A 19925-nucleotide genomic window follows, 5' to 3' on the forward strand; every position below is an offset into this window, starting at 1 on the left:
AGAACAATAAATAACAAAGAAAAGCAGTACCTAAAAATACAATGCTTCTGCCACCTTTAATATTGGCAGCCGGTGTCATGTCTGGTGCAGCTGTTTTTCATTACATTCAAGTTCAGAGTCAGTCATGAGCAGCATGAAAGAAAAAGGATACCGCTTCGCTGTTGCACAATATCTTTAAGTGTGCTTTCTTCTTTTTTCAATTTTGAAAGCTCAGCCTCATCCTTAGCCAGAGCTGATTTAGCTTTTTCAATTTATTCCCTCCAAAGCTTGACACCATCTCTGAAGAAGGGCAAAGTGTGCAAGGTTAGGGCTAGGACTTTCTACAGGTCGAAAATACACATTCTCTATCTTCTCTGTCAGTTACTGCTTCCATCACCAGTGAATTCCTCCTACTTTTTCACTGGTGATATGTCTAGGTATTTTGAACCACAAATTGATTTGTGTATACTCCACAACTGCCTCAATCACAGAGGGAAAGAGAGAAAGAGAGAGATAAAAGAAATCAAGTAATGATCTGATTTTTAAAATATGCATTTAAACGTTACACAACTAACCTCAAATGGATAACTCTGCAGAAATGCCGATTGATAGATAAATGGACACAGTTCTACGGATCCAACAGCGGCGGCGGCATCCATCACCGCCGTCGCCTCATTTCTCTTCTTTTCTCTATCGATCTGGCATCCTTCTCTGTGACCGTCCCTGTCGTCGCCACCCTCTTCTCCTTCTTCCATCGTTCTTTGTTTCTTCACCGTTGTTTTCTTCTTCTCTTCTCTGCGACATCGAAAGAGGAAGTCTTTCCCTCATATGGTGCCAACTACTCCCCCTTTCAAAACTTGCAGCACGCTCTCTCATATCTTCTCTTCTTGTTAACAATAAAAATGCAGCTGCAAGTCCTGGAATAAAACCATTTCCAATTTGAATTTGAATCAAAATCCCGTCCAATTACTTGTTTATTTGAGAACTGCCAGGTGCCCAACTTTAAGAGCAAATACTCTATTTCAGTCTTGAATTTTTGTCGAGTCTTTGTTTTATTCTTGAATTTCCAACTGCAATAAATTAGACATACTGTTTTTGACTATACACATGCATATTTGTGTCACTATAATAATTTTAAGCATCAACTGTATTTTTAAAACAAACAAATAAAAAACAAAAATAATGAGCACCAAAAAAGGAAACATTATTAATTAGATGGCATCCTAAACAAAATGATGTAACTATAGCAGTATTTCTCACACAATTCATATATGAACTCCATATGTCCACAGCATGGAATGATTTAAAATTGAGGCTGATAATTCAATCATTTCCATTTAGAGATAGAAAAGAATAGCATATTTCCAACTGAACTTCTCTAGTACTGATTATATCAAAGGTTCACAATTTAATTTAGTATTGAAAGAAAGATCTTTAGTTGTAGTTGAGAAAGAAAGAATATAATGTTTATCTCCTAAAGCAGCAAAATGAAAATCATTATGGTCACTTCCAAAATCTTCAATGGCAGTAGCGAATACCACGTCCCTTTCATATATGCCTCCTAATCCTTTTCTGAAAACTTGAAAAAATATCAATATTTAATCAGAGAATAAATTTATAAAATATCAATAAATTTGATCATTTGGAGTTTGGACACTAATTAATACTTCATTTATTCGTTTTTTATCACTTTGCATTAAGAATCTTAGAATCACTAATGAAGAGATACAATTAGAATAATTTTCGATACTTTTATAAATTAAAAGCATAATGATACTTCAACAATAAATTAAAAGCATAATTCTTTCCCATGACATGTGAAGAGTACAATTAGACTATCAATTTGCAGACCAAGCACATACATAGAGAAAAAGACCAATATCCCATGGAAAACGAAGACATTCCAATTTCATTATACATGCATATTAAGGAGAAGCTACCAGAAATACCTCTTCCATGGTAGTGGCAATATTAAGTCTCTGTGCAATTCACTGAGAACAATTTCAGCAGCTTGATCAGCATCATTTGGATTTTCAATAGCCACCGCCTTAAGTGTTCTGTTATGAACAAAAATTCTTTAAAATGATGGGCCAGAGTGTTCATTTTGGGATCTTGAAAGAGACATACTTACATGTTGGTCGCATGCACAGATTAATGCACACAAAAATACTTAGCAATTTGGCAATCATAGGCTAAAAGAACTCTTTCAAGCTTGTTTTCATGTAAATGGAAACAACCAATGTTAGTTTCTGAAAATTTGGAAGGGAACCAATCACAGTGTTAAACAATTAATATCAGAAATTGTTCAGGTGAAATTAGTAGTCTTTTGTAAGGATTTTGAGGTGAAAATCTCAACATATAAAGCTACTCATTTATCTAAAAACATGCGGTTACTGTCTGTTTAACATGCATATAGAATGTCCATCACTTAATAATATTTCTTTTTTTTTTAATTAGTTAATTATTTAATTATTTGAATGTAAATTCAATCCACAATAGAAAATTTGCAGCTAGAATACAGTATAAATAACACCAGATCACAGAGTAGCAATTATTATATTTAAAATCCAACAATAGATTACCATAATTCAATTATATTTCAAATTTTAAAGGTAAAGAGCAATACCTGGGGGAATATATCTTGCAAGCAAGCTCCTATACACCGAATTGAAACCAATTATCAACGAAAATTATCTATAAAGTTTATTTAAAAAAAAAAGTGGGTTAAACATAATGAAGAGGAGAATCATTTTAATAACGATAATAGAATCATGTGATCATAAAATTACAGATAGAGATACACAAAATACACAAAAAATAAGTGGTCAAAACCCCAATGATTGCAAGATTACAGTACACAATTTATTCAAATCATCAATGTGCAAAATTCACTCATAAATCCTAAAAAAATCTCTTCCTCGCAAAAAACGACCATGCAGATAAAAAATGTAGAACACAGAATAAAAAGAGCATATTTTTCCCATAAATTGAGAAGTTCTTTTATCTTTTAATTGAAAATCTTAAAAGTTCTTTCCCTCCATCAATAAGTAGGACACAACTATAACCTGTTAACCACAATTATTAGGAAGCTAAGGTAACATAACCATATGATGCTAGATCTACAGTTTATAATTTAACCAACCAATAAAGCAAGCAAACAACATAACCATATGCAACGGTCTCAGCAACAAAAACAACAATTAAATTAAAACGAAAAGATAAAATGAAGCAAATCAGCTTAAACAGATCAAAATAAAATTTTAGGTGAATTTCAAAACAGTGCATTATATCCCATCAGCATAAGAAATTAGAAAAAGATATAGATGTACTTCTCTAATGACTTGCCTCTGCTTTGATCTGACCTAAACCCAAAACCACACACACAAAACAAACTAAAAGAAGGGAAACAAATGTTTTGAAATAAAAACAGAAGAAGATTAGGGTATATTGTGTTAATTTAAAATCTATTTTAATCTCTTAAAATTAATATCAATTTGTTATTTGACTTTTAATCAAATATTTTAATTTAAAATGTAAGATAATATAATTAATTTTTTTATTCATAAAACTTAAAATATTAAATTCTAAAATCTCAATTATTTAAACTAAATCATATAAAATCATTATTCTTTTATAACTACTAAGCTTTATAATTTATATATAGAAAAATATCCAATAATTATAGAATTAAGTAGAATTTTTATTTTAATTATCAAAATTTGATTTAATTGTTTTTAATAAAATAATTTCTGAAAATAAAATCTTTAATAAATAAATAAATTTAGAATCGACTCATAAATAAATAGAGTCTTTACATAATTCGAATTCAATAAATTCAATTTATATAGAAATGTAAATGGAAACGATTTTGAATTTGGGAGATTCAGGTAATTTTTTAGTAGCTTTGGTTTATCAACGTAAATTGTCCTAAAATATATGAGTATTTTTTAAAGTATCTAAGGTTGAATTTTTCAAAAATGACTTGTACTTATCAAAATTAAAAAATCTAATATAATTTCATATATTAATTGATATCCAAAATTAATTCTTACTAATGTTTATTATAATATTTTTAAATCCTAAGTATTTTACCAAACAAACTACCACTTATTGTTATTTGTGCTTGTTGAAAGTCATTTTTAATTTAAATTATCAAACATAAAAGATAATTTTATAAAGTAATTTTTATAAGCTACTTTTGAAATGTAAAAATTTTATCAAATAAAGCATAAGTGTTAGTTTTAGTGATTTATTTAGTAAAAAAATTATTTTTATAAAAAAAAAATAATTTTTTTTGAAAAAAATTATATATTATTTAGAAAATAGAATTAAAATATGCTTTTAAGATTTTAAATTTTTTAAAAAAATTTATCTAAACATAAAATAATTTTTGTCTATTAATTTTTTTAACCAGGTGATTGTATCTTTTCCCTTATGAATTTCTGTCTTCATATCTTTTCATAGTTAATTAGAAAGATATTTTATTAATATAAGATAACATATAATATCTTTTTAAGTTCAATTAGAAGATATAATATTAAATTTAAAATATAATTTAATTATTTTTTGATGATATGATATTAAAAATTGACACATTTAACTATAGTTGATGTCAACTAAACAGAGTAATTTTTATCTTAGATTTTTTTTTTTGAAAAATTAAAATAAAAAGATAACATAATTATTTTGAACCGAAACAAATTCAGGCAAAATCAAATCGAACATAAATTGTCATATTTCAATCTTTTTATTTTTTCAATCAGTCCAATATATAAACTCTACTACCGCATTATTAAACCACTTCAATAATCTTCTTAATTCTTTAATTATTTGTTTCTTTCTTTTTTAATCTTGAATATGACTTCAACAAATTTGCCTTCAGGTGCAAGCAAGAAGTTCAAACCTACAGATGAAGAACTCATTCAAGATTTTCTCCGTAACAAAATCAATGGGAGGCCTCTACCAAACTATGGAACCATTCTTGAAGGTGAATTGTTTGGTACGGAGAAGAATCCATGGGAAATTTGGGAAGAAAACGTTGAAAATTCTTATGACGGGAAGGACCTCTATTTCTTCACTAGTCTGAAGAGGAAGTTCTCGACTAACAGCTTGAGAATGGTTCGCACCATCGGGTTGGGTTGTTGGGAAGGTGAAGACATCGGAAAAGAGATTATGGCCAATAAAACTAACCAGCGCATTGGAATGAGGAAACGATATCGCTTTGAGAAGAGTGGTACTAGCCATGATGGTGGATGGATCTTGCATCAATATAGCATTGATTCTTCTTTGTTATCAAATCCTTCCAATGTAAGTATCATAATTTTGTGTATATTCTTTAACCAGTGTAACAGCCCTAGGAATCCAAGACAAAGCAAAAACTATAATTGAATTAAAACAAGAATATGAGAACTGTAGCAATGACAAAACAGAACGTGCAAATGGATCAAGCCCAAGGAAAAGATCAGACCAGTACCAGGATAATAGAATCAGAACCAGCAACAGCCTCGACGTTGGCTTCCAGCAGCGGCAACGCCTTCACCAGTGACTCCAATTGAGACAAACCCCAACAAACAATAAGGGTATTTTACAGAGCAATAAGGGTTCAGAGATGGTGGTTCTCATAGCTAGGGCTTAACTGACTCACCATTAATGATGGCAGCGATCGGTGGCGGCAGAGGAATGGTCTCTCCTCTGTGCGTCACTCTCTCTCACACGTCTCGTCCTCCTTCTCTGCCACAACATCAACAAAACCTCCTCTCCCCTACTCCGTTCTTCCCAGCTATGGTGGCGGCTCCCCTCAAAGGCGGCAGCGGCGGTGCTCAGCATTGGCGGCGACGACTCCAGCGCGGCGACAAGACACGGACGACGGGCTTGCAGCGAGCGCGATGGGCTCCTGCTCCCTTCCTCACCGTAGCGCTTCCTTCCTCTCTGAACCGTATCGATGGCAGCACAGCAGCCCGACGGTGGCGGCGGCGTGGCGGCGCGATGATTCGGTGGTGGCGCGACGGCTCGGTCTCCCTCTTCTCCCCTGCGACGCAACTCACTTCTCCCTCAGACCTCTCTTCCTCTCCTTTTCTTCCCCGACACAACCCTCTCTTCCTCTCTTCTCCCTCGATAACCCTTTCTCCCTTCTCTGTCTTTCTTTCTTTTCTTTTTCTTTTTTTTTCTTTCTTCAAGCTTCCCCTGTTTTCCCCCTTTCTATTTTTTTCCTTTTCCTTCGTTGGGTATCGGGTGGTTAGGTTAGGGTTAATTGTTTTGGGGTGTAAAATTATTAATAAAATAATAAAATAAAGTAATAATGTAAAACTAAATTAAATATAAAGTAAATATTTTGAAATATTATTTAATTACTAATTTGAAATTTATTTTTGAATAAATATTAATTTAAGAAAAATTGATGATAATTAGATTAATTATCTTTTATTTATGAAATAATGTTAAAAATTTATATATTAAATTAACGCATATAAAATATTCATTATTTTTCAATTATAAGAATTCTAAATAGTAAATAAGAGTTTACTAAATTTTTTATATAAAAATATCTAAAATGTAATTTTAAATAAATATAATATATCATAATAATTTATTAATAACTTTCAAAAATTTAGAGGTCTTACAACTAGAGGTTTCGAATTTGAATCAAAAGAACCAGTACAAACTAAATTCTTGTTGGACTATGTTTGGTAACGTTTCCATGATAGATTAAAGGTTCAATTGCTGATGGACATAGAGTTGTAAAAGTGTGTTCTGTCTAAAAATAAAAAAAATTCGTCTTTATTTTATTTTAATCTTCTCATTATTTCTGTTTCTATTTAAGAAACAAAATCAAAACACAACCTAAGTGACCCCTACATTATGTTTAGTTTCTCAATGACACAACTTTAGATAATTTTTTTAGGTTGATATATACAATGACTGTTACATTATTTCTGTCTTGCTCCAATTCCAATTAAACAAAGATTAATGTATTTATATATTTTTCTTGCAAATGAATAATTATGTTTTATGCAGATTTAGAAAGAATAACATTAAACCTCGTCAAAAGAGAAGGAAACCTGTGGCTCCTGAAACTGTGGCTACTGTAATACCGGTAAGTATTGATTTAATTTTTGTGTTTAATTTTTTCTAACTATAACGAAAAAGTTCAATTTTGATTTTAAGCTTACTAAATTAATAGTAGTTTATAGCTTATTGAGTTGTGTTTATATGTCTTCAACTTTCAATTTAACGTCTCATACACACTCTTTCTTTTCAATAATAATAGTGGTGCCTTTGAATATGACTAAGTGTTGTTGAAATAACAAATTTAGAAATTACATTTTTATTTATTTGAACACAACATTTCTAATTAGTTTGAGGATTACAAAGTGTATATGATTTGATTCTAACTCTTTTTATAATTTAAAAATACTGTTATTAAAAAGCCTGTTTGAATTTTATTATATATAAAGTAAGTTTTTTTAAATTCTTTGGTTTTGATTATTTAAATCCATATTTGCGTATCTTACTATCTACATATTTATAATAAATGGCTCTTTTATTTAAATGGAGCAAAGATGTTTTAATTTATAATTACAACTTCTCTTGTTTGCAAGACTAAATAAATAAAAGATTTTGATTTTGAAAGAATATAGGCGAATAAAGTACTTCGAGTAATTAAAAAAATAATTAAAGATTCAGTAATTGATTTAAGAACTACAACTTATTTTCTGATAGACCTTACTTATTTACTTTAATTTAGAAACCAACTTGATTTGCATATATATTGGGCAAAAGTCAAATAATAATTATTCTTTAACAAAAAAAAAAATTCCCTTTTACAACAAATGTCACATTCATCATAGTATTTATATTATAAGCATTATTTTGTATTTTTTTTCTTCTTTCAATTGAAATTGTGTATGAAAATTTTAAATTTTTAGATTAAAGTAAATCTGAATTTATGATGCTAGTTTGGATATTTAATTTAACTTGGTTTCCTACCTTATTTTCTATAACCATATACTAGTTACATATGAATCACACAAATGGTGAGCATGCAGTTTTTGTTTTATGTTTTTATTATTATTATTATTATTATTATTATTATTATTATTATTATTATTATTATTATTATTATTAATAGAATCTATAGGTCAAGTTCTTGATATTATTATTGTATTCTTGATATTAGAATGCCAATGATTATGCTGGGATAGTAGAATTTGTTAAACAATCAGAGAATGGAGATGAAAGGATGGAGATTCAAAATAAATCAGCAAATCAATCACACAATAATGGAGATAAAAAGATTGATGAGATTCAGAGAAAACTAACAAATCAATTAGAGAATAATAATGGAGATGAAAAGATTGATGAGTTTCAGAGAGAACTAACAAATCAATTAGAGAATAATAAGGATGAAATAAAGGTTGATGCTTTGGTTACTACTATTGGAATTGAGGCAAACTATGACAAAATGGAAGATGGTGATGATGATAAAGATCACAATGATATGACATGGCCAGAGTTTTTTGCAATGCAATTGATAGAAATTAACAAAGACTGGTTCATCCCAAACGATGATGTCTCCCTAATTCCAAATAAATTTCACAATGACACGTTAAAGAGGTTTAAAAAGGTTTTGTGATCAACTATATCTAATTTTTGTTTTTCTTTTCATTTATTTTTAGTTATTTAAATATATTCGGGTTCAATTTTGTACAAATTTTTGTTTTGGTCCGATAGATTTATATATTAATTTTTTAGTGAATTAAAAACTACTTATTAATGTAGTTAATTTGTTTTTTTTTGTCAGATGGATTGCACAGTCCCGAATCCTAGGCATTATAGTTAATTTATTTAACTTTGTTCTAGATAAACTAAGGGTGCTTTTTCTGCAATTTAGCATTTATTTAGAAGATGTAGTATATGCATCATGCGTGCTAATTAATGGGATTTATTCTTGAGCTACTCCCAAAAAAAATATTCAAGAATGACTTTTGAGTTTTGATGTTTGGACCTTGGAGAATTGATTTTTTAAATGAAACTAGTGTAAAATCTGGGCTATGCTGGTCAAACACTATTCATTTATAAAATTTATTGATATCTATTTATTGGGATTAATAATTACTATTTTTAATTTAAAAGGTCTTTATATATAAAAATTTATTATACAGTGTATAAAATTATTTTATTCTATATTTTTAAAGAACAAAATAATTTTATTATTTTTTTAGTTCATATTAAAAAAATTTATTTAAATATAAAAACTATTATGTTTGTGTTTAAATATGTTACTATTGTACCAGTCAAATTTTTTTAATAAAATTAGTTTATATTCTAATTACACAAACAATAAATACTAACTAACTGATATTTATTTATATTATTAGTCTCTAGCGTATAAGTTGTGCTACTCGTAAATCATATATTTAATTTATTTTATTATATTTATGTATACTTTTTTTATAAAAAGATTGATATATATTTATTGAAAAAATTAATTTACTTAGTATATATAAAAAAATTAAATTATTAACCTCTTTTGTTATATTGATATTTAATTTAGTTAATAATTTTTTTCAAATGCTTTAAAATACATTGTAACTAAATTTTAAAAAACAGACAAATTAACTATTATGAAAAGGTAAATTAACTATTATAAAATAGTTTAATATTTTAATATTAAATAATTATATTAATTAAAATACAAAATACTATTCGTATATTAAACATTTTTGACACCTTTATAAAAATAATTAATTAATCACAAATTTAATAACAAAATCTTTTTACAATTGTTAAAAAAATACAAATATTAAAATAGTATTTATTATAAAAGATATAGATATAGCAAGAATAACAAAACTTAAATATTGAATATGTTATTTTTAGATATCTATTACGAATAAATTCATTAATATATTTTTATTATAATATTTTTTACCACTAAAATTTTGAATAAAAAAATATTTAATTTATTATTTTCCATGATAGTAAATAAGATAGTAAACTTTATTTATTTGTTTAATTATTCCGTAGAGGATTTTTATATCTACTTAATATACTAAAACTGAGTTTTTCCCGAGCTACTAAAGGTGACGTGTCGATCTCTCATGCCTCCGTTTTCCCTCCAAAACGAATAATTTTTTTTTCTATTCTAAATTATTTTATTGTAATTATATTATAATTAATACTAAATAAATAATATATAATAATACTAATTTGGCAACATATCCTCATTATAATTATATCAAATCAATATTTAATACACTATTAAACTACTTATCAATTATCAATTAAAAATACTTTTAATAATTTTAATGATAATAATAATATCAATAATAGTAATAATAATAATAATAAATATTTGTTACCCAATTCACGTATATCAAATAATTTTTTTAAATTATTTTATAAAAATATCTTTAATATAATTATATTATAATTAATATTTAATGAATAATATATAATTATACTAATTTAAAAACATATCTTCATTATAATTGTATCAAATCAAAATTTAATGCATTATTAAAAAATTACCTTAATAATAGATAATTTACATATTTATTTTTGTTTTACTAAAGTCTATATATAGTGTTTTCCTGTGGTACATGAATCTAAATTTGAGAGTCAATTCATAATTTTATATTTAGTGTTTTTTTTTACTACTTCATAGAATAAGAATGTATTCTTCGTTTTTTATTGAAGTTGATCCGATCCTTTTAAGGTACAATTTATAATTTTTTATAATATTTTTTTATATATTCATTCTATTATATTATTCTTTTGATAATTTTTTATTTGTTGTTACTCTAAGTTGTTCTTATCGTCTAATGTTCCAGTTCGATTGTCTTTTGCCACAATCATTTACAATGCATCACATCCATAAAATACCTCATCGAGTTGTCTTCACTGATTCGGGTTCCAACTACATGGATGTAAGCGTTCAAAGAAGAGGCAATAGTCTCTACTTTACCGAAGGATGTAAGCGTTCAGTTTTGCTAAATTCATGACAAATTCAGATATGCAATTTCAACGATTGGTAATATATTTAAATTTTTTTAGTTTAAGATGTTCGTTATTAGAATAATTTTTTAACATATTTTAATTTTTTTCAGAAATTACCAGCTTTCTTTTGCATGTATGCAATGCCATTGAGGGAAATAAGAGTTAGTTTGGTTTCTCGTGGCAATTCTATACCTTGCCGCATTGAATGGATAGCGGATGATGAAGCTTATCTAACAAGAGGATGGTCTGATTTTGCACGAATTCTAAATATTAAAACTTACGATGTTATTTCAGTTGGTTGTTGTTACAAGAATGATTCTATACTATACGTGAATAAGGATTAGAATAGGTTCAATATTGTTTAGGTAATTTGATTTTACTATTAGTATTTGATTAAATTATAATTATAGAATTTTAAATTATTGTCTCAATTTATATATTACGATTATTTTTTGTGGATGTGCTATTTTTAAATAATTTAATAAAATGAAGTAGTGTAAGATATTATTAACTTTATTTTTATCCTTTATTTCTTTATTTGTATTTTCATTATATTTGACAAAAAATGAACCTACACATATATTAAATCGTTGACCTAAAGACAATTTATTTGTCAATAAAAACAGATTTTATTTATAATTGGAATAAAATTTATTTACCAATAATCGGTGGATAAAATTGAAATTACACCCGTGTCATATAATTATAATTGATTAATTAGTATAAAATGAAATTATACCCGTGCCATGAGTAATAATCTAAATAATTATATCTTAACAAAATATAATTTGAAATAATTATTTATAAATAATTATCTTAACAAAAATAATTATTTAATAATTGATTTAAAAATCAATGCAAAAAAAATTATTAATAATAGTATTATTAACTGGGTAAATAATATAATTTTAAATTATTACTTGAAATATAAATAATATATGAAAATTTATTGAGTAAATCAATGATTTTGCACCTTAATAATTTGATAATTATTATTTAATTAACCAGTTAATTGAATTAGTAATAACAATTTTCAATTTCAAATTTTGTATATTAAGTAGTTATTAAAAACTGGGTAATAATGATTTACACAGGAAAATCATTGATAAATTCAATTAACCATATAGAAGATAATATACTAACAGTTTTAGTATATTATTTATGGCAAGCGAAATTATTTTCTCATATTTTCTATTAAAATTGAAATTAGTAATAGTTTAAAAAAAGGTTTATTAATAAAATTACTAATAGTCACATTTTTATACACAAGATATATGTTTTCTATATATTATTTAAAAAATATAATGAAACATGAATAATGAATGAGTATGTTATTTCTTCGACTAGCTAATTAATGCAAAATCGAGTACCTTTTTTTATTCGATTGAGGTCATATTCTATTTGGTGAAAGTTTTAATCACCTTAATTAAATCCTGTCTTTGTGCCTTAACTTATACAAGTAGTAATATGTTACATATTATTTGGTATATCTAAGTAGTTATTTTTCATAGTGGAGATGTAAAAAATCATATTAAGGTTTATTTCCAAATAATTAGTGGATGAATAATAGTAGATTATATTATTTTGGGAAAGTATTTTCATTATAATTATATCAAATCAATATTTAATTATGATAAAATATGTTAATTATAATTATATCATAGAATTATAATAATTATGATATTTATGTTATATATTTTAATCATTTATGTACGTAAATAATTAGAAATCAATCAAATTAAATTATCACGATAAATAATATGTTGTATATTATTACGAAAAATAATCCGTAGTTAAAATTGAAATTACACCCGTGTCATATAATTATAATTGATTAATTGGTATAAAATGAAATTATACCCATGTCATGAGTAATAATCTAAATAATTATATCTTAACAAAATATAATTTGAAATAATTTATAAACAATTATCTTAACAAAATAATTATTTAATAATTGATTTAAAACTCAATGCAAAATATAATTTTTAATAATAGTATTATTAACTGGGTAAATAATATAATTTCAAATTATTACTTGAAATATAAATAATATATGAAAATCAATTGAGTAAATCAATGATTTTGTACCTTAATAATTTGACAATTATTACTCAATTAACCAGTTAATTGAATTAGTAATAACAATTTCCAATTTCAAATTTTGTATATTAAGTAATTATTAAAAATTGGGTAATAACGATTTATACAGGAAAATCATTGATAAATTCAATTAATCATAAAGAAGATAATATACTAACAGTTTTAGTATATTATTTATGACAAGGGAAATTATTTTCTCAAATTAAATTTTATATAATTATAGTAAGTCTCTATAATTAAAGCAATATAAAATTGCTTCATAAATAGCAATAATATTATACATATTTATATATCTCTTCTTTTATCTCTTTTTTTAAAATATTGACATATAATTAATGTAGAAAATATATAATATTAAACTGTTTTTTATGCATATATATGAATTTATATAATTTATACATATGTCAAAAAAAGATTCCATAATTTTTGAAAACCACTGTTTTGTTATATGAAATTGAAATTGAAATTAAATAATTTCTATTTATATAATTTTTTTATTAGTATCAAGTATTTTCATTAAAAATTCATATCGTTTGTAATTAGTATATATATATATAAGTCGTAATAGTCAATTGTTTCAATTATTTTGACGTTAATGCTCTTGCGAATGAACTAAGTGGGTATTTAAAAAGGCTAACTAATGAGCAGAAATTTCCATACGATCAAATAATTGGTGCTGTTAGCGGTAATATGGGTGGATTTTTCTTCTTATACGGTCAAGGTGGTTGTGAAAAAATATTTTTATGGTCAACTATATCATGCTCAATTAGGTCTAAAGGAGGTATAGTTTTAAATGTTGTTTCGAGTGGGATTGCTGCACTTTTGTTGCCTAATGGAAGAACTGCACATTCAAGGTTTAAAATTTCTTTTGCCATAAATGAGGATTCTTTGTGTAGCATTAAACAGGGAAGTCCTCTTGCAAGGTTAATATCCAAGCTAAGGCCAAATTAATCACATGGGATGAAGCTCCAATAATAAGTAAGTATTGTTACGAAGCTTTAGATAAATGCCTCAGAGACATCTTAAGGTGCTCAGATTCGTATAATGCTCATTTGCCATTTGGAGGTAAAGTTGTTGTTCTCGGAGGAGATTTTAGACAAATTTTACATGTAATTCTCAGAGGCTCAAGGCAAGATATAATTCAGTCTTCTATTAATTCTTTATATTTGTGGCATAACTGTAAGGTTTTGAAGCTTACAAAAAACATGAGATTGTCACTAGGTGAAAACAATAATATACAAGAACTCAGAAATTTTGCAGAATGGCTACTCAAAATTGGTGATGGTTTGGCTGGTGATACAACAGATGGTGAATCGATCGTTCATATACCATTTGACATTTTGATTAAGAACTCTGAGACAGTTTTGGATGACCTCATTGATTTCGTGTATCTAAATATGTTATCCAATTTTTCCGTTGAAATTTATTTCAAGGATAGAGCAATTCTTGCACCAACTTTGGATTTTTGTGTCACTGATGTCAACAACAAGATGACTGCAGGGCTACCTGGACAAGAAATAGTCTACTTAAGTTCAAACTCTGTGTGTGCTGAAGAGGAAAATATGGAACTTGAGTTAGATGCTTTCTCACCGGAGATTCTAAATGGAATAAATTGTTCAGGTCTACCACCACACAAGTTGGTTCTGAAGGTTGGCGCTCCTGTTATGTTGCTGCGGAATATAGATCAAACTAATGGTTTGTGCAATGGAACGAGGATGCAAGTTAGAAGAATGGGAAATCATATGATAGAATGCAAGACTTTAACTGGTAACAAAGTTAGAAGTATTGTTCTTATCCCAAGAGTGAATCTAATTCCAAATAATGAAACATTGCCGGTCAGGTTTCAAAGAAGATAATTCCCAATTATCATGTCATTTGCAATGATAATAAATAAGTCCCATGGACAAACTCTATTGAAACTTCCAAGGCCAGTTTTCACCCATGGTCAATTGTATGTTACGTTATCAAGGGTAACGAGTAAAGATGGTCTGCGAGTGCTGTTGCAAGATCATGGACACTTGGAAGATAACTGCATGATGAATGTGGTATATAGAGAAGTTTTTGAGAGCCTATAATAAAAAGGTAATAACAAAATGTCTTACTAAATCTATTTATTTATTAAAATTTATTACTATCACTTAAAAAAATTTAGAAATTCTAGGAACTAATAGATGAATTCTTATTATACATTAATAGTTTGAAAATATTAAAATTATCATTAAAATTCGTATAATTTTATATACAAACATTGATACGGTATTGTTTCATGTATATATTTTGCAAGTATCAAAAGATAGCATTGAATTGTTATTCAGTAGGTTTAAATTATTTATTGTTTATTACAAAACTTTCTGCATTATGATTCTCTATTAATTTGTTCTTCATTTTGAGCTGATTTTGATATTTTCTTACTTCACATTAAACCAACATAAAATTTTGTTGGTAGATTTAAGTATTACTAGATTATTTATGGTCATATTGAGTATATATGTCTGATTTATTGAAAAAAGTAGATTAAATAACTTTTTTTTTGAAACAAAGAAAGCTCAACACAATACAGTGGAGCAACATATAGAAAACAAACTAAACTGATCAACCCCTGTCATCTCCGGCATTGCCATCAACAACCAAGGGGATTAACACCTGTCCACTCTTTGTAGCTCAAAAACGTCCTTCCTTGAATATCCTCAACACTTGCTTTCCTGTTGTTGAAGATTCTGGCATTTCGTTCCAACCATATATGCCAAATCACTGCAAAAAACCCAGATAGCAACCTCTTATGTTCCTCCCTATTCTTGGTAACACCAGTCCAACTCTCGAACTGCTCCCTCATGGTTCCTGGGACGACCCACGGTTTGTCTAGATATCTCAACCAAGCGCACCACACCTGCCACGTAAAGTCGCACAACAGAAACAAATGGTGGACAGATTCCACCTCCTTTTCACACAAGACACAAAGATTGTCATGCTGGCGAATAACACCTAGTCTGCTCAACCGCTCTTTAGTATTCACCCTGCCAATTAAAACAAACCAACCAAAGAGCTCAATCCTGGGGGGTACGAAACCACCCCAGATTGAACTGGTGAAGTTGTAACTCGTAATTTCTTCCGAAAGAGTTTCCGATTGCAACACCTGCACAAAAGAGTTAGTAGAAAAAATTCCTTTTTTATCAAATTTCCATACAATATTATCCTCTCTACTAGCTGATAGATTCACCATCCTTAGCCTCTCATGAAGTTGATGAACCAATTCCAACTCCCACTGGAACAACTCTCTCCTCCACTGAAAATTCCAGATCCACTCTAACCCATCCCAAAACCCACAGTCCCCTATCACAGATCCTTGTTGGTTTGAAATAGAGAAGAGCCTTGGAAAAATTACTTTTAGGGGGCCACCGTGCATCCAGTTGTCTACCCAAAACAGAGTGCGGCTGCCATTCCCTACCTCCATTGCCAGGCCATGAAGAAGTTTTTCTTTCACCTGTTGGTCTGTTATATTCAACTGACAGATGTCTTTCCACGGACCACCCCTTACTGGTAAGGTCTGGGTAGCTAGCATCATGTTTGGGTTCAGATTATTGCAAGAGCAGACCACCTTCTTCCACAACGGGCAGTCCTCCTTTGAAAACCGCCACCACCACTTAAACAGCAGTGCTGTGTTTCGAAGCACTGCATCGCCAACCCCCAAGCCTCCAGCCTTCTTTGGCGCCTGAACCACTTCCCACTTTACTAGAGGCATCCCATAGCTACCATCCTCCCTACACCACATAAATCTCCTTTGTAGGGCAATCAACTTGTCAGCGACCGCTTTTGGCATCTTGTATAGACTAAGGTAATAGATCGGTAAGCTATTCAACACCGATTTGATGAGAACTAGCTTGCCTGCTTTGTTCAGAACCTTCGCTTTCCATAAGCTGAGCTTCTCCTCCACCTTGTCTATGATTGGCTTCCAAGTCTTCACTAGCCTCGGATTAGCTCCCAATGAAATACCAAGGTACCGAACCGGTAGACTAGCTTGCTTACACCCGAGAAGGCCACACACCTGCTCCACCCATTCCTGATCACAATTAATCGGGATCAAATTCGACTTATCAAAGTTGATGCTCAACCCAGACATCAACTCAAAACAACGCAACATCCTCTTATAATTCACAATTGTTCCTGTCTCCATAGGGCAAAACAAGATCGTATCATCCGCAAATTGAAGATGCGACAACTCAACATGATCTCTCCCTACTAGTAATGGAGTAATGCGCCCATTTCTAACGGCCTCCCCCAACATCCTATGCAACACATCAACCACAAGTACAAACAGCAGAGGAGAGAGTGGATCACCTTGTCTTAGTCCCCTCTCCATTCTGAATAGCCTGGTTGGAGATCCATTAACCAGCACGGACATAGATGCCGTACTCAGACACTCTTTCACCCAATTTCTCCACCTTTGACCGAACCCCATCTTCTGAAGCACTATATCCACAAAATTCCATCGGACTCTATCATAAGCTTTTTGGAAGTCAAGCTTAATGATTGCCGCCTTCTTTCGATGTGTTTTAATCCACTGAACCGTCTCACAAGCAATGAGGGCGCCATCATGTATTTTCCTTCCCTGGACAAACGCACTCTGTGTCTCTCCTACTAAGCCCGGCATGACTGTTCTCATTCTTCTCACTAAAACCTTGGATATCACCTTATACACACAACCCACCATACTAATCGGCCGAAAATCCTTTATTTCTTTAGCACCCACGATCTTCGGAGCTAGCATCACCCACGTGACATTTGCATCCGATGGTAGCGTAGTAGTCTGAAAGAACTCCATCACTGCTCTAGTGAATTCCTGCCCAATATCCTCCCAGCACTTTTTGATGAAGTTCATATTGTAGCCATCACTACCTGGGGCTTTTGAGGATTCACAGTCCCAAACTGCCTCTCTAATTTCCTCCGCCGACGGCATAGCCTCCAGAGCTTCAGCTTCAGCTCCATCAATCTGATTCACCAACCCATCCCTAAAACCAATCCTCGGTGCATATTCCTGTCGATACAGCTCCTTGTAGAACCCTCTAATTGCCACTTTTATTCTTGCCTGATTCCTCACTAACCGACCATTAATCATCAGCGCGTCAATCCTGTTATTCCGTCTTCTAGCCGATGCTATGTGATGAAAGTACCTAGTATTCTTGTCCATGTTTTGAGCATGCTGAGACCGCGACATCTGCTTCCAATGGACCTCCTTCCTGACATACCATTTCTCACAAAAACTCACCAACGCCTTTCTTCTAGCCTCAGTTGTACCATCATATGCGCCTTCGCTAACCAGTGTATCCAGCTTCTGAATCTCCTCTTCAAACAACTTCAGTCTCTTATCCATGTTCCCAAAGTTTTCCTTGTGCCAATTTCTCAAAGGACCTGTCAGAGCCTTCAGCTTACTAGTGAACTGAGCGTCTCCCAAGTTCCTCCATTCATTTTTAACCATCCGTAGAAAACCCTCATGCGTGAACCAGGAATCCAGGGTTCTGAAAGGGCGTGGTCCACCACCTACTCTAGTACCTTCCACAATCAACGGGCAATGATCTGACAGCCCTCTTGGGCCCCCTTTCAGCCTAACTTCCGGGAGCTCCTCCAACCACTCTACATTAACCAAGACCCTATCAATACGACTACAGGATCGACCTCTGAACCACGTGTACTTCCTATCATTGAGAGGTAAGTCCATCAACTGCATATCCAGTACCCAATCTTTAAAGTCTTCCGCTGACCCCGGTAAACTACTAGTCCCTTTGCGTTCTTCTACATGTAAAATCTTGTTAAAATCCCCCAAAAAGCAGAATGGAACCTGACACAAACCCACAATATAACTCAACTCCTCCCACACCACCCGCTTCTCCTCCCTCTCATGAGCCCCATACACCAAACAGAATGCACAATGAAAATTATTTTTTGTCAACACTCCTTCAATGCATAGCCACCTCTCCCCCTTATAACAGTTATCGGATTTAAACATGTCATCATCCCAAACTAACAGTAAGCCCCCAGAAGCTCCCACAGACTCTACAGACTCCCATCCCACACTACTGCATCCCCAAATTCTTGCAACATCAAATTTAGATATCTGTTGTCTCTTAGTTTCAATCAAGCCTAACATGTTTAGCTTATAATTGTTCCTCAAAGATTTAATCATACTGAATTTTCCGTCCCCCCTCAACCCCCTTATATTCCAGCAACCAAACTTCATTTAATAATAATTTTACTCACCTTATTGTGGTTCTTAGGTCGACTCCGTCGGAACTTCTCTTTCTGTTTTGCCAGTTTTCTCTTTCTCGCTAATTCCTCATTCTGTGACTGTAAAATTGCCATGATGTCCACCTCCTCATCATATAAAACCGCACCCGATTCCACCGCCAATGCCCAGGTTTTCTGATTTTCCTTTATCTGCTCTTGAATCATTTTGCTCCCATCAACTGTCTCCTCTCGATGCTCCTCCTCTGGCTCGTCCCCTGCAGCGTCCCCTGCTTCCCTTGATTCAGCATTCCTATTGTGCATCTCTGTGTTTAGCCTTGTGTCCCTTATCACAACTCTCGGACTTTCAGTTGCTTGTGTTGGGTTACCCGAACTGGTGCCGCATTCAAGATTTCTCCCCCCATTCTCAGCCGTCTCCTTCGAAGCAGTTTTTGCTGCCACCACTCGCAGCGCCCCTGACTCCCCGTTCCCAGCCTGATCGTTTCTTAAGGTGGCGGATGCAGGATCAGCCATGGAACCGCGCTTATCAGCTCGCCACGGTCCCTGCTCGATTTGCCTCCCCCTCACTACCATTCCATAGTCCTCATCGGCAGTCACTGGGTCTCCCC

At 30.8% G+C, this 19925-nt stretch overlaps 1 protein-coding gene across 38 annotated transcripts in view; it reads right to left on the reverse strand.

The window, feature by feature from the left end:
- Positions 1–19925, reverse strand: part of LOC130942057 (uncharacterized) — a 44882-nt gene that overhangs the window by 4496 nt on the left and 20461 nt on the right. For 6 of the 38 annotated variants that reach the window (XR_009070781.1, XR_009070788.1, XR_009070784.1 and 3 more), the window contains exons 1-6: positions 5453–6151; positions 4883–5332; positions 2606–2673; positions 1929–2190; positions 555–1049; positions 31–455 (exon numbers count right to left, since the gene is read on the reverse strand). Coding sequence is in view for 2 of the 38 variants with exons in the window: in XM_057870735.1 (XP_057726718.1) it covers positions 1368–1551; positions 1929–2036; positions 2606–2634; positions 5170–5244 (396 nt within the window). In the remaining 36 variants the exon portion in view is untranslated. The other 32 variants (XR_009070801.1, XR_009070796.1, XR_009070797.1 and 29 more) reach the window with 27 other exon arrangements.

Source organism: Arachis stenosperma, chromosome 7 (genome assembly GCF_014773155.1).
Source record: "Arachis stenosperma cultivar V10309 chromosome 7, arast.V10309.gnm1.PFL2, whole genome shotgun sequence".
In the NCBI taxonomy this organism is placed as follows: Eukaryota; Viridiplantae; Streptophyta; class Magnoliopsida; order Fabales; family Fabaceae; genus Arachis; species Arachis stenosperma.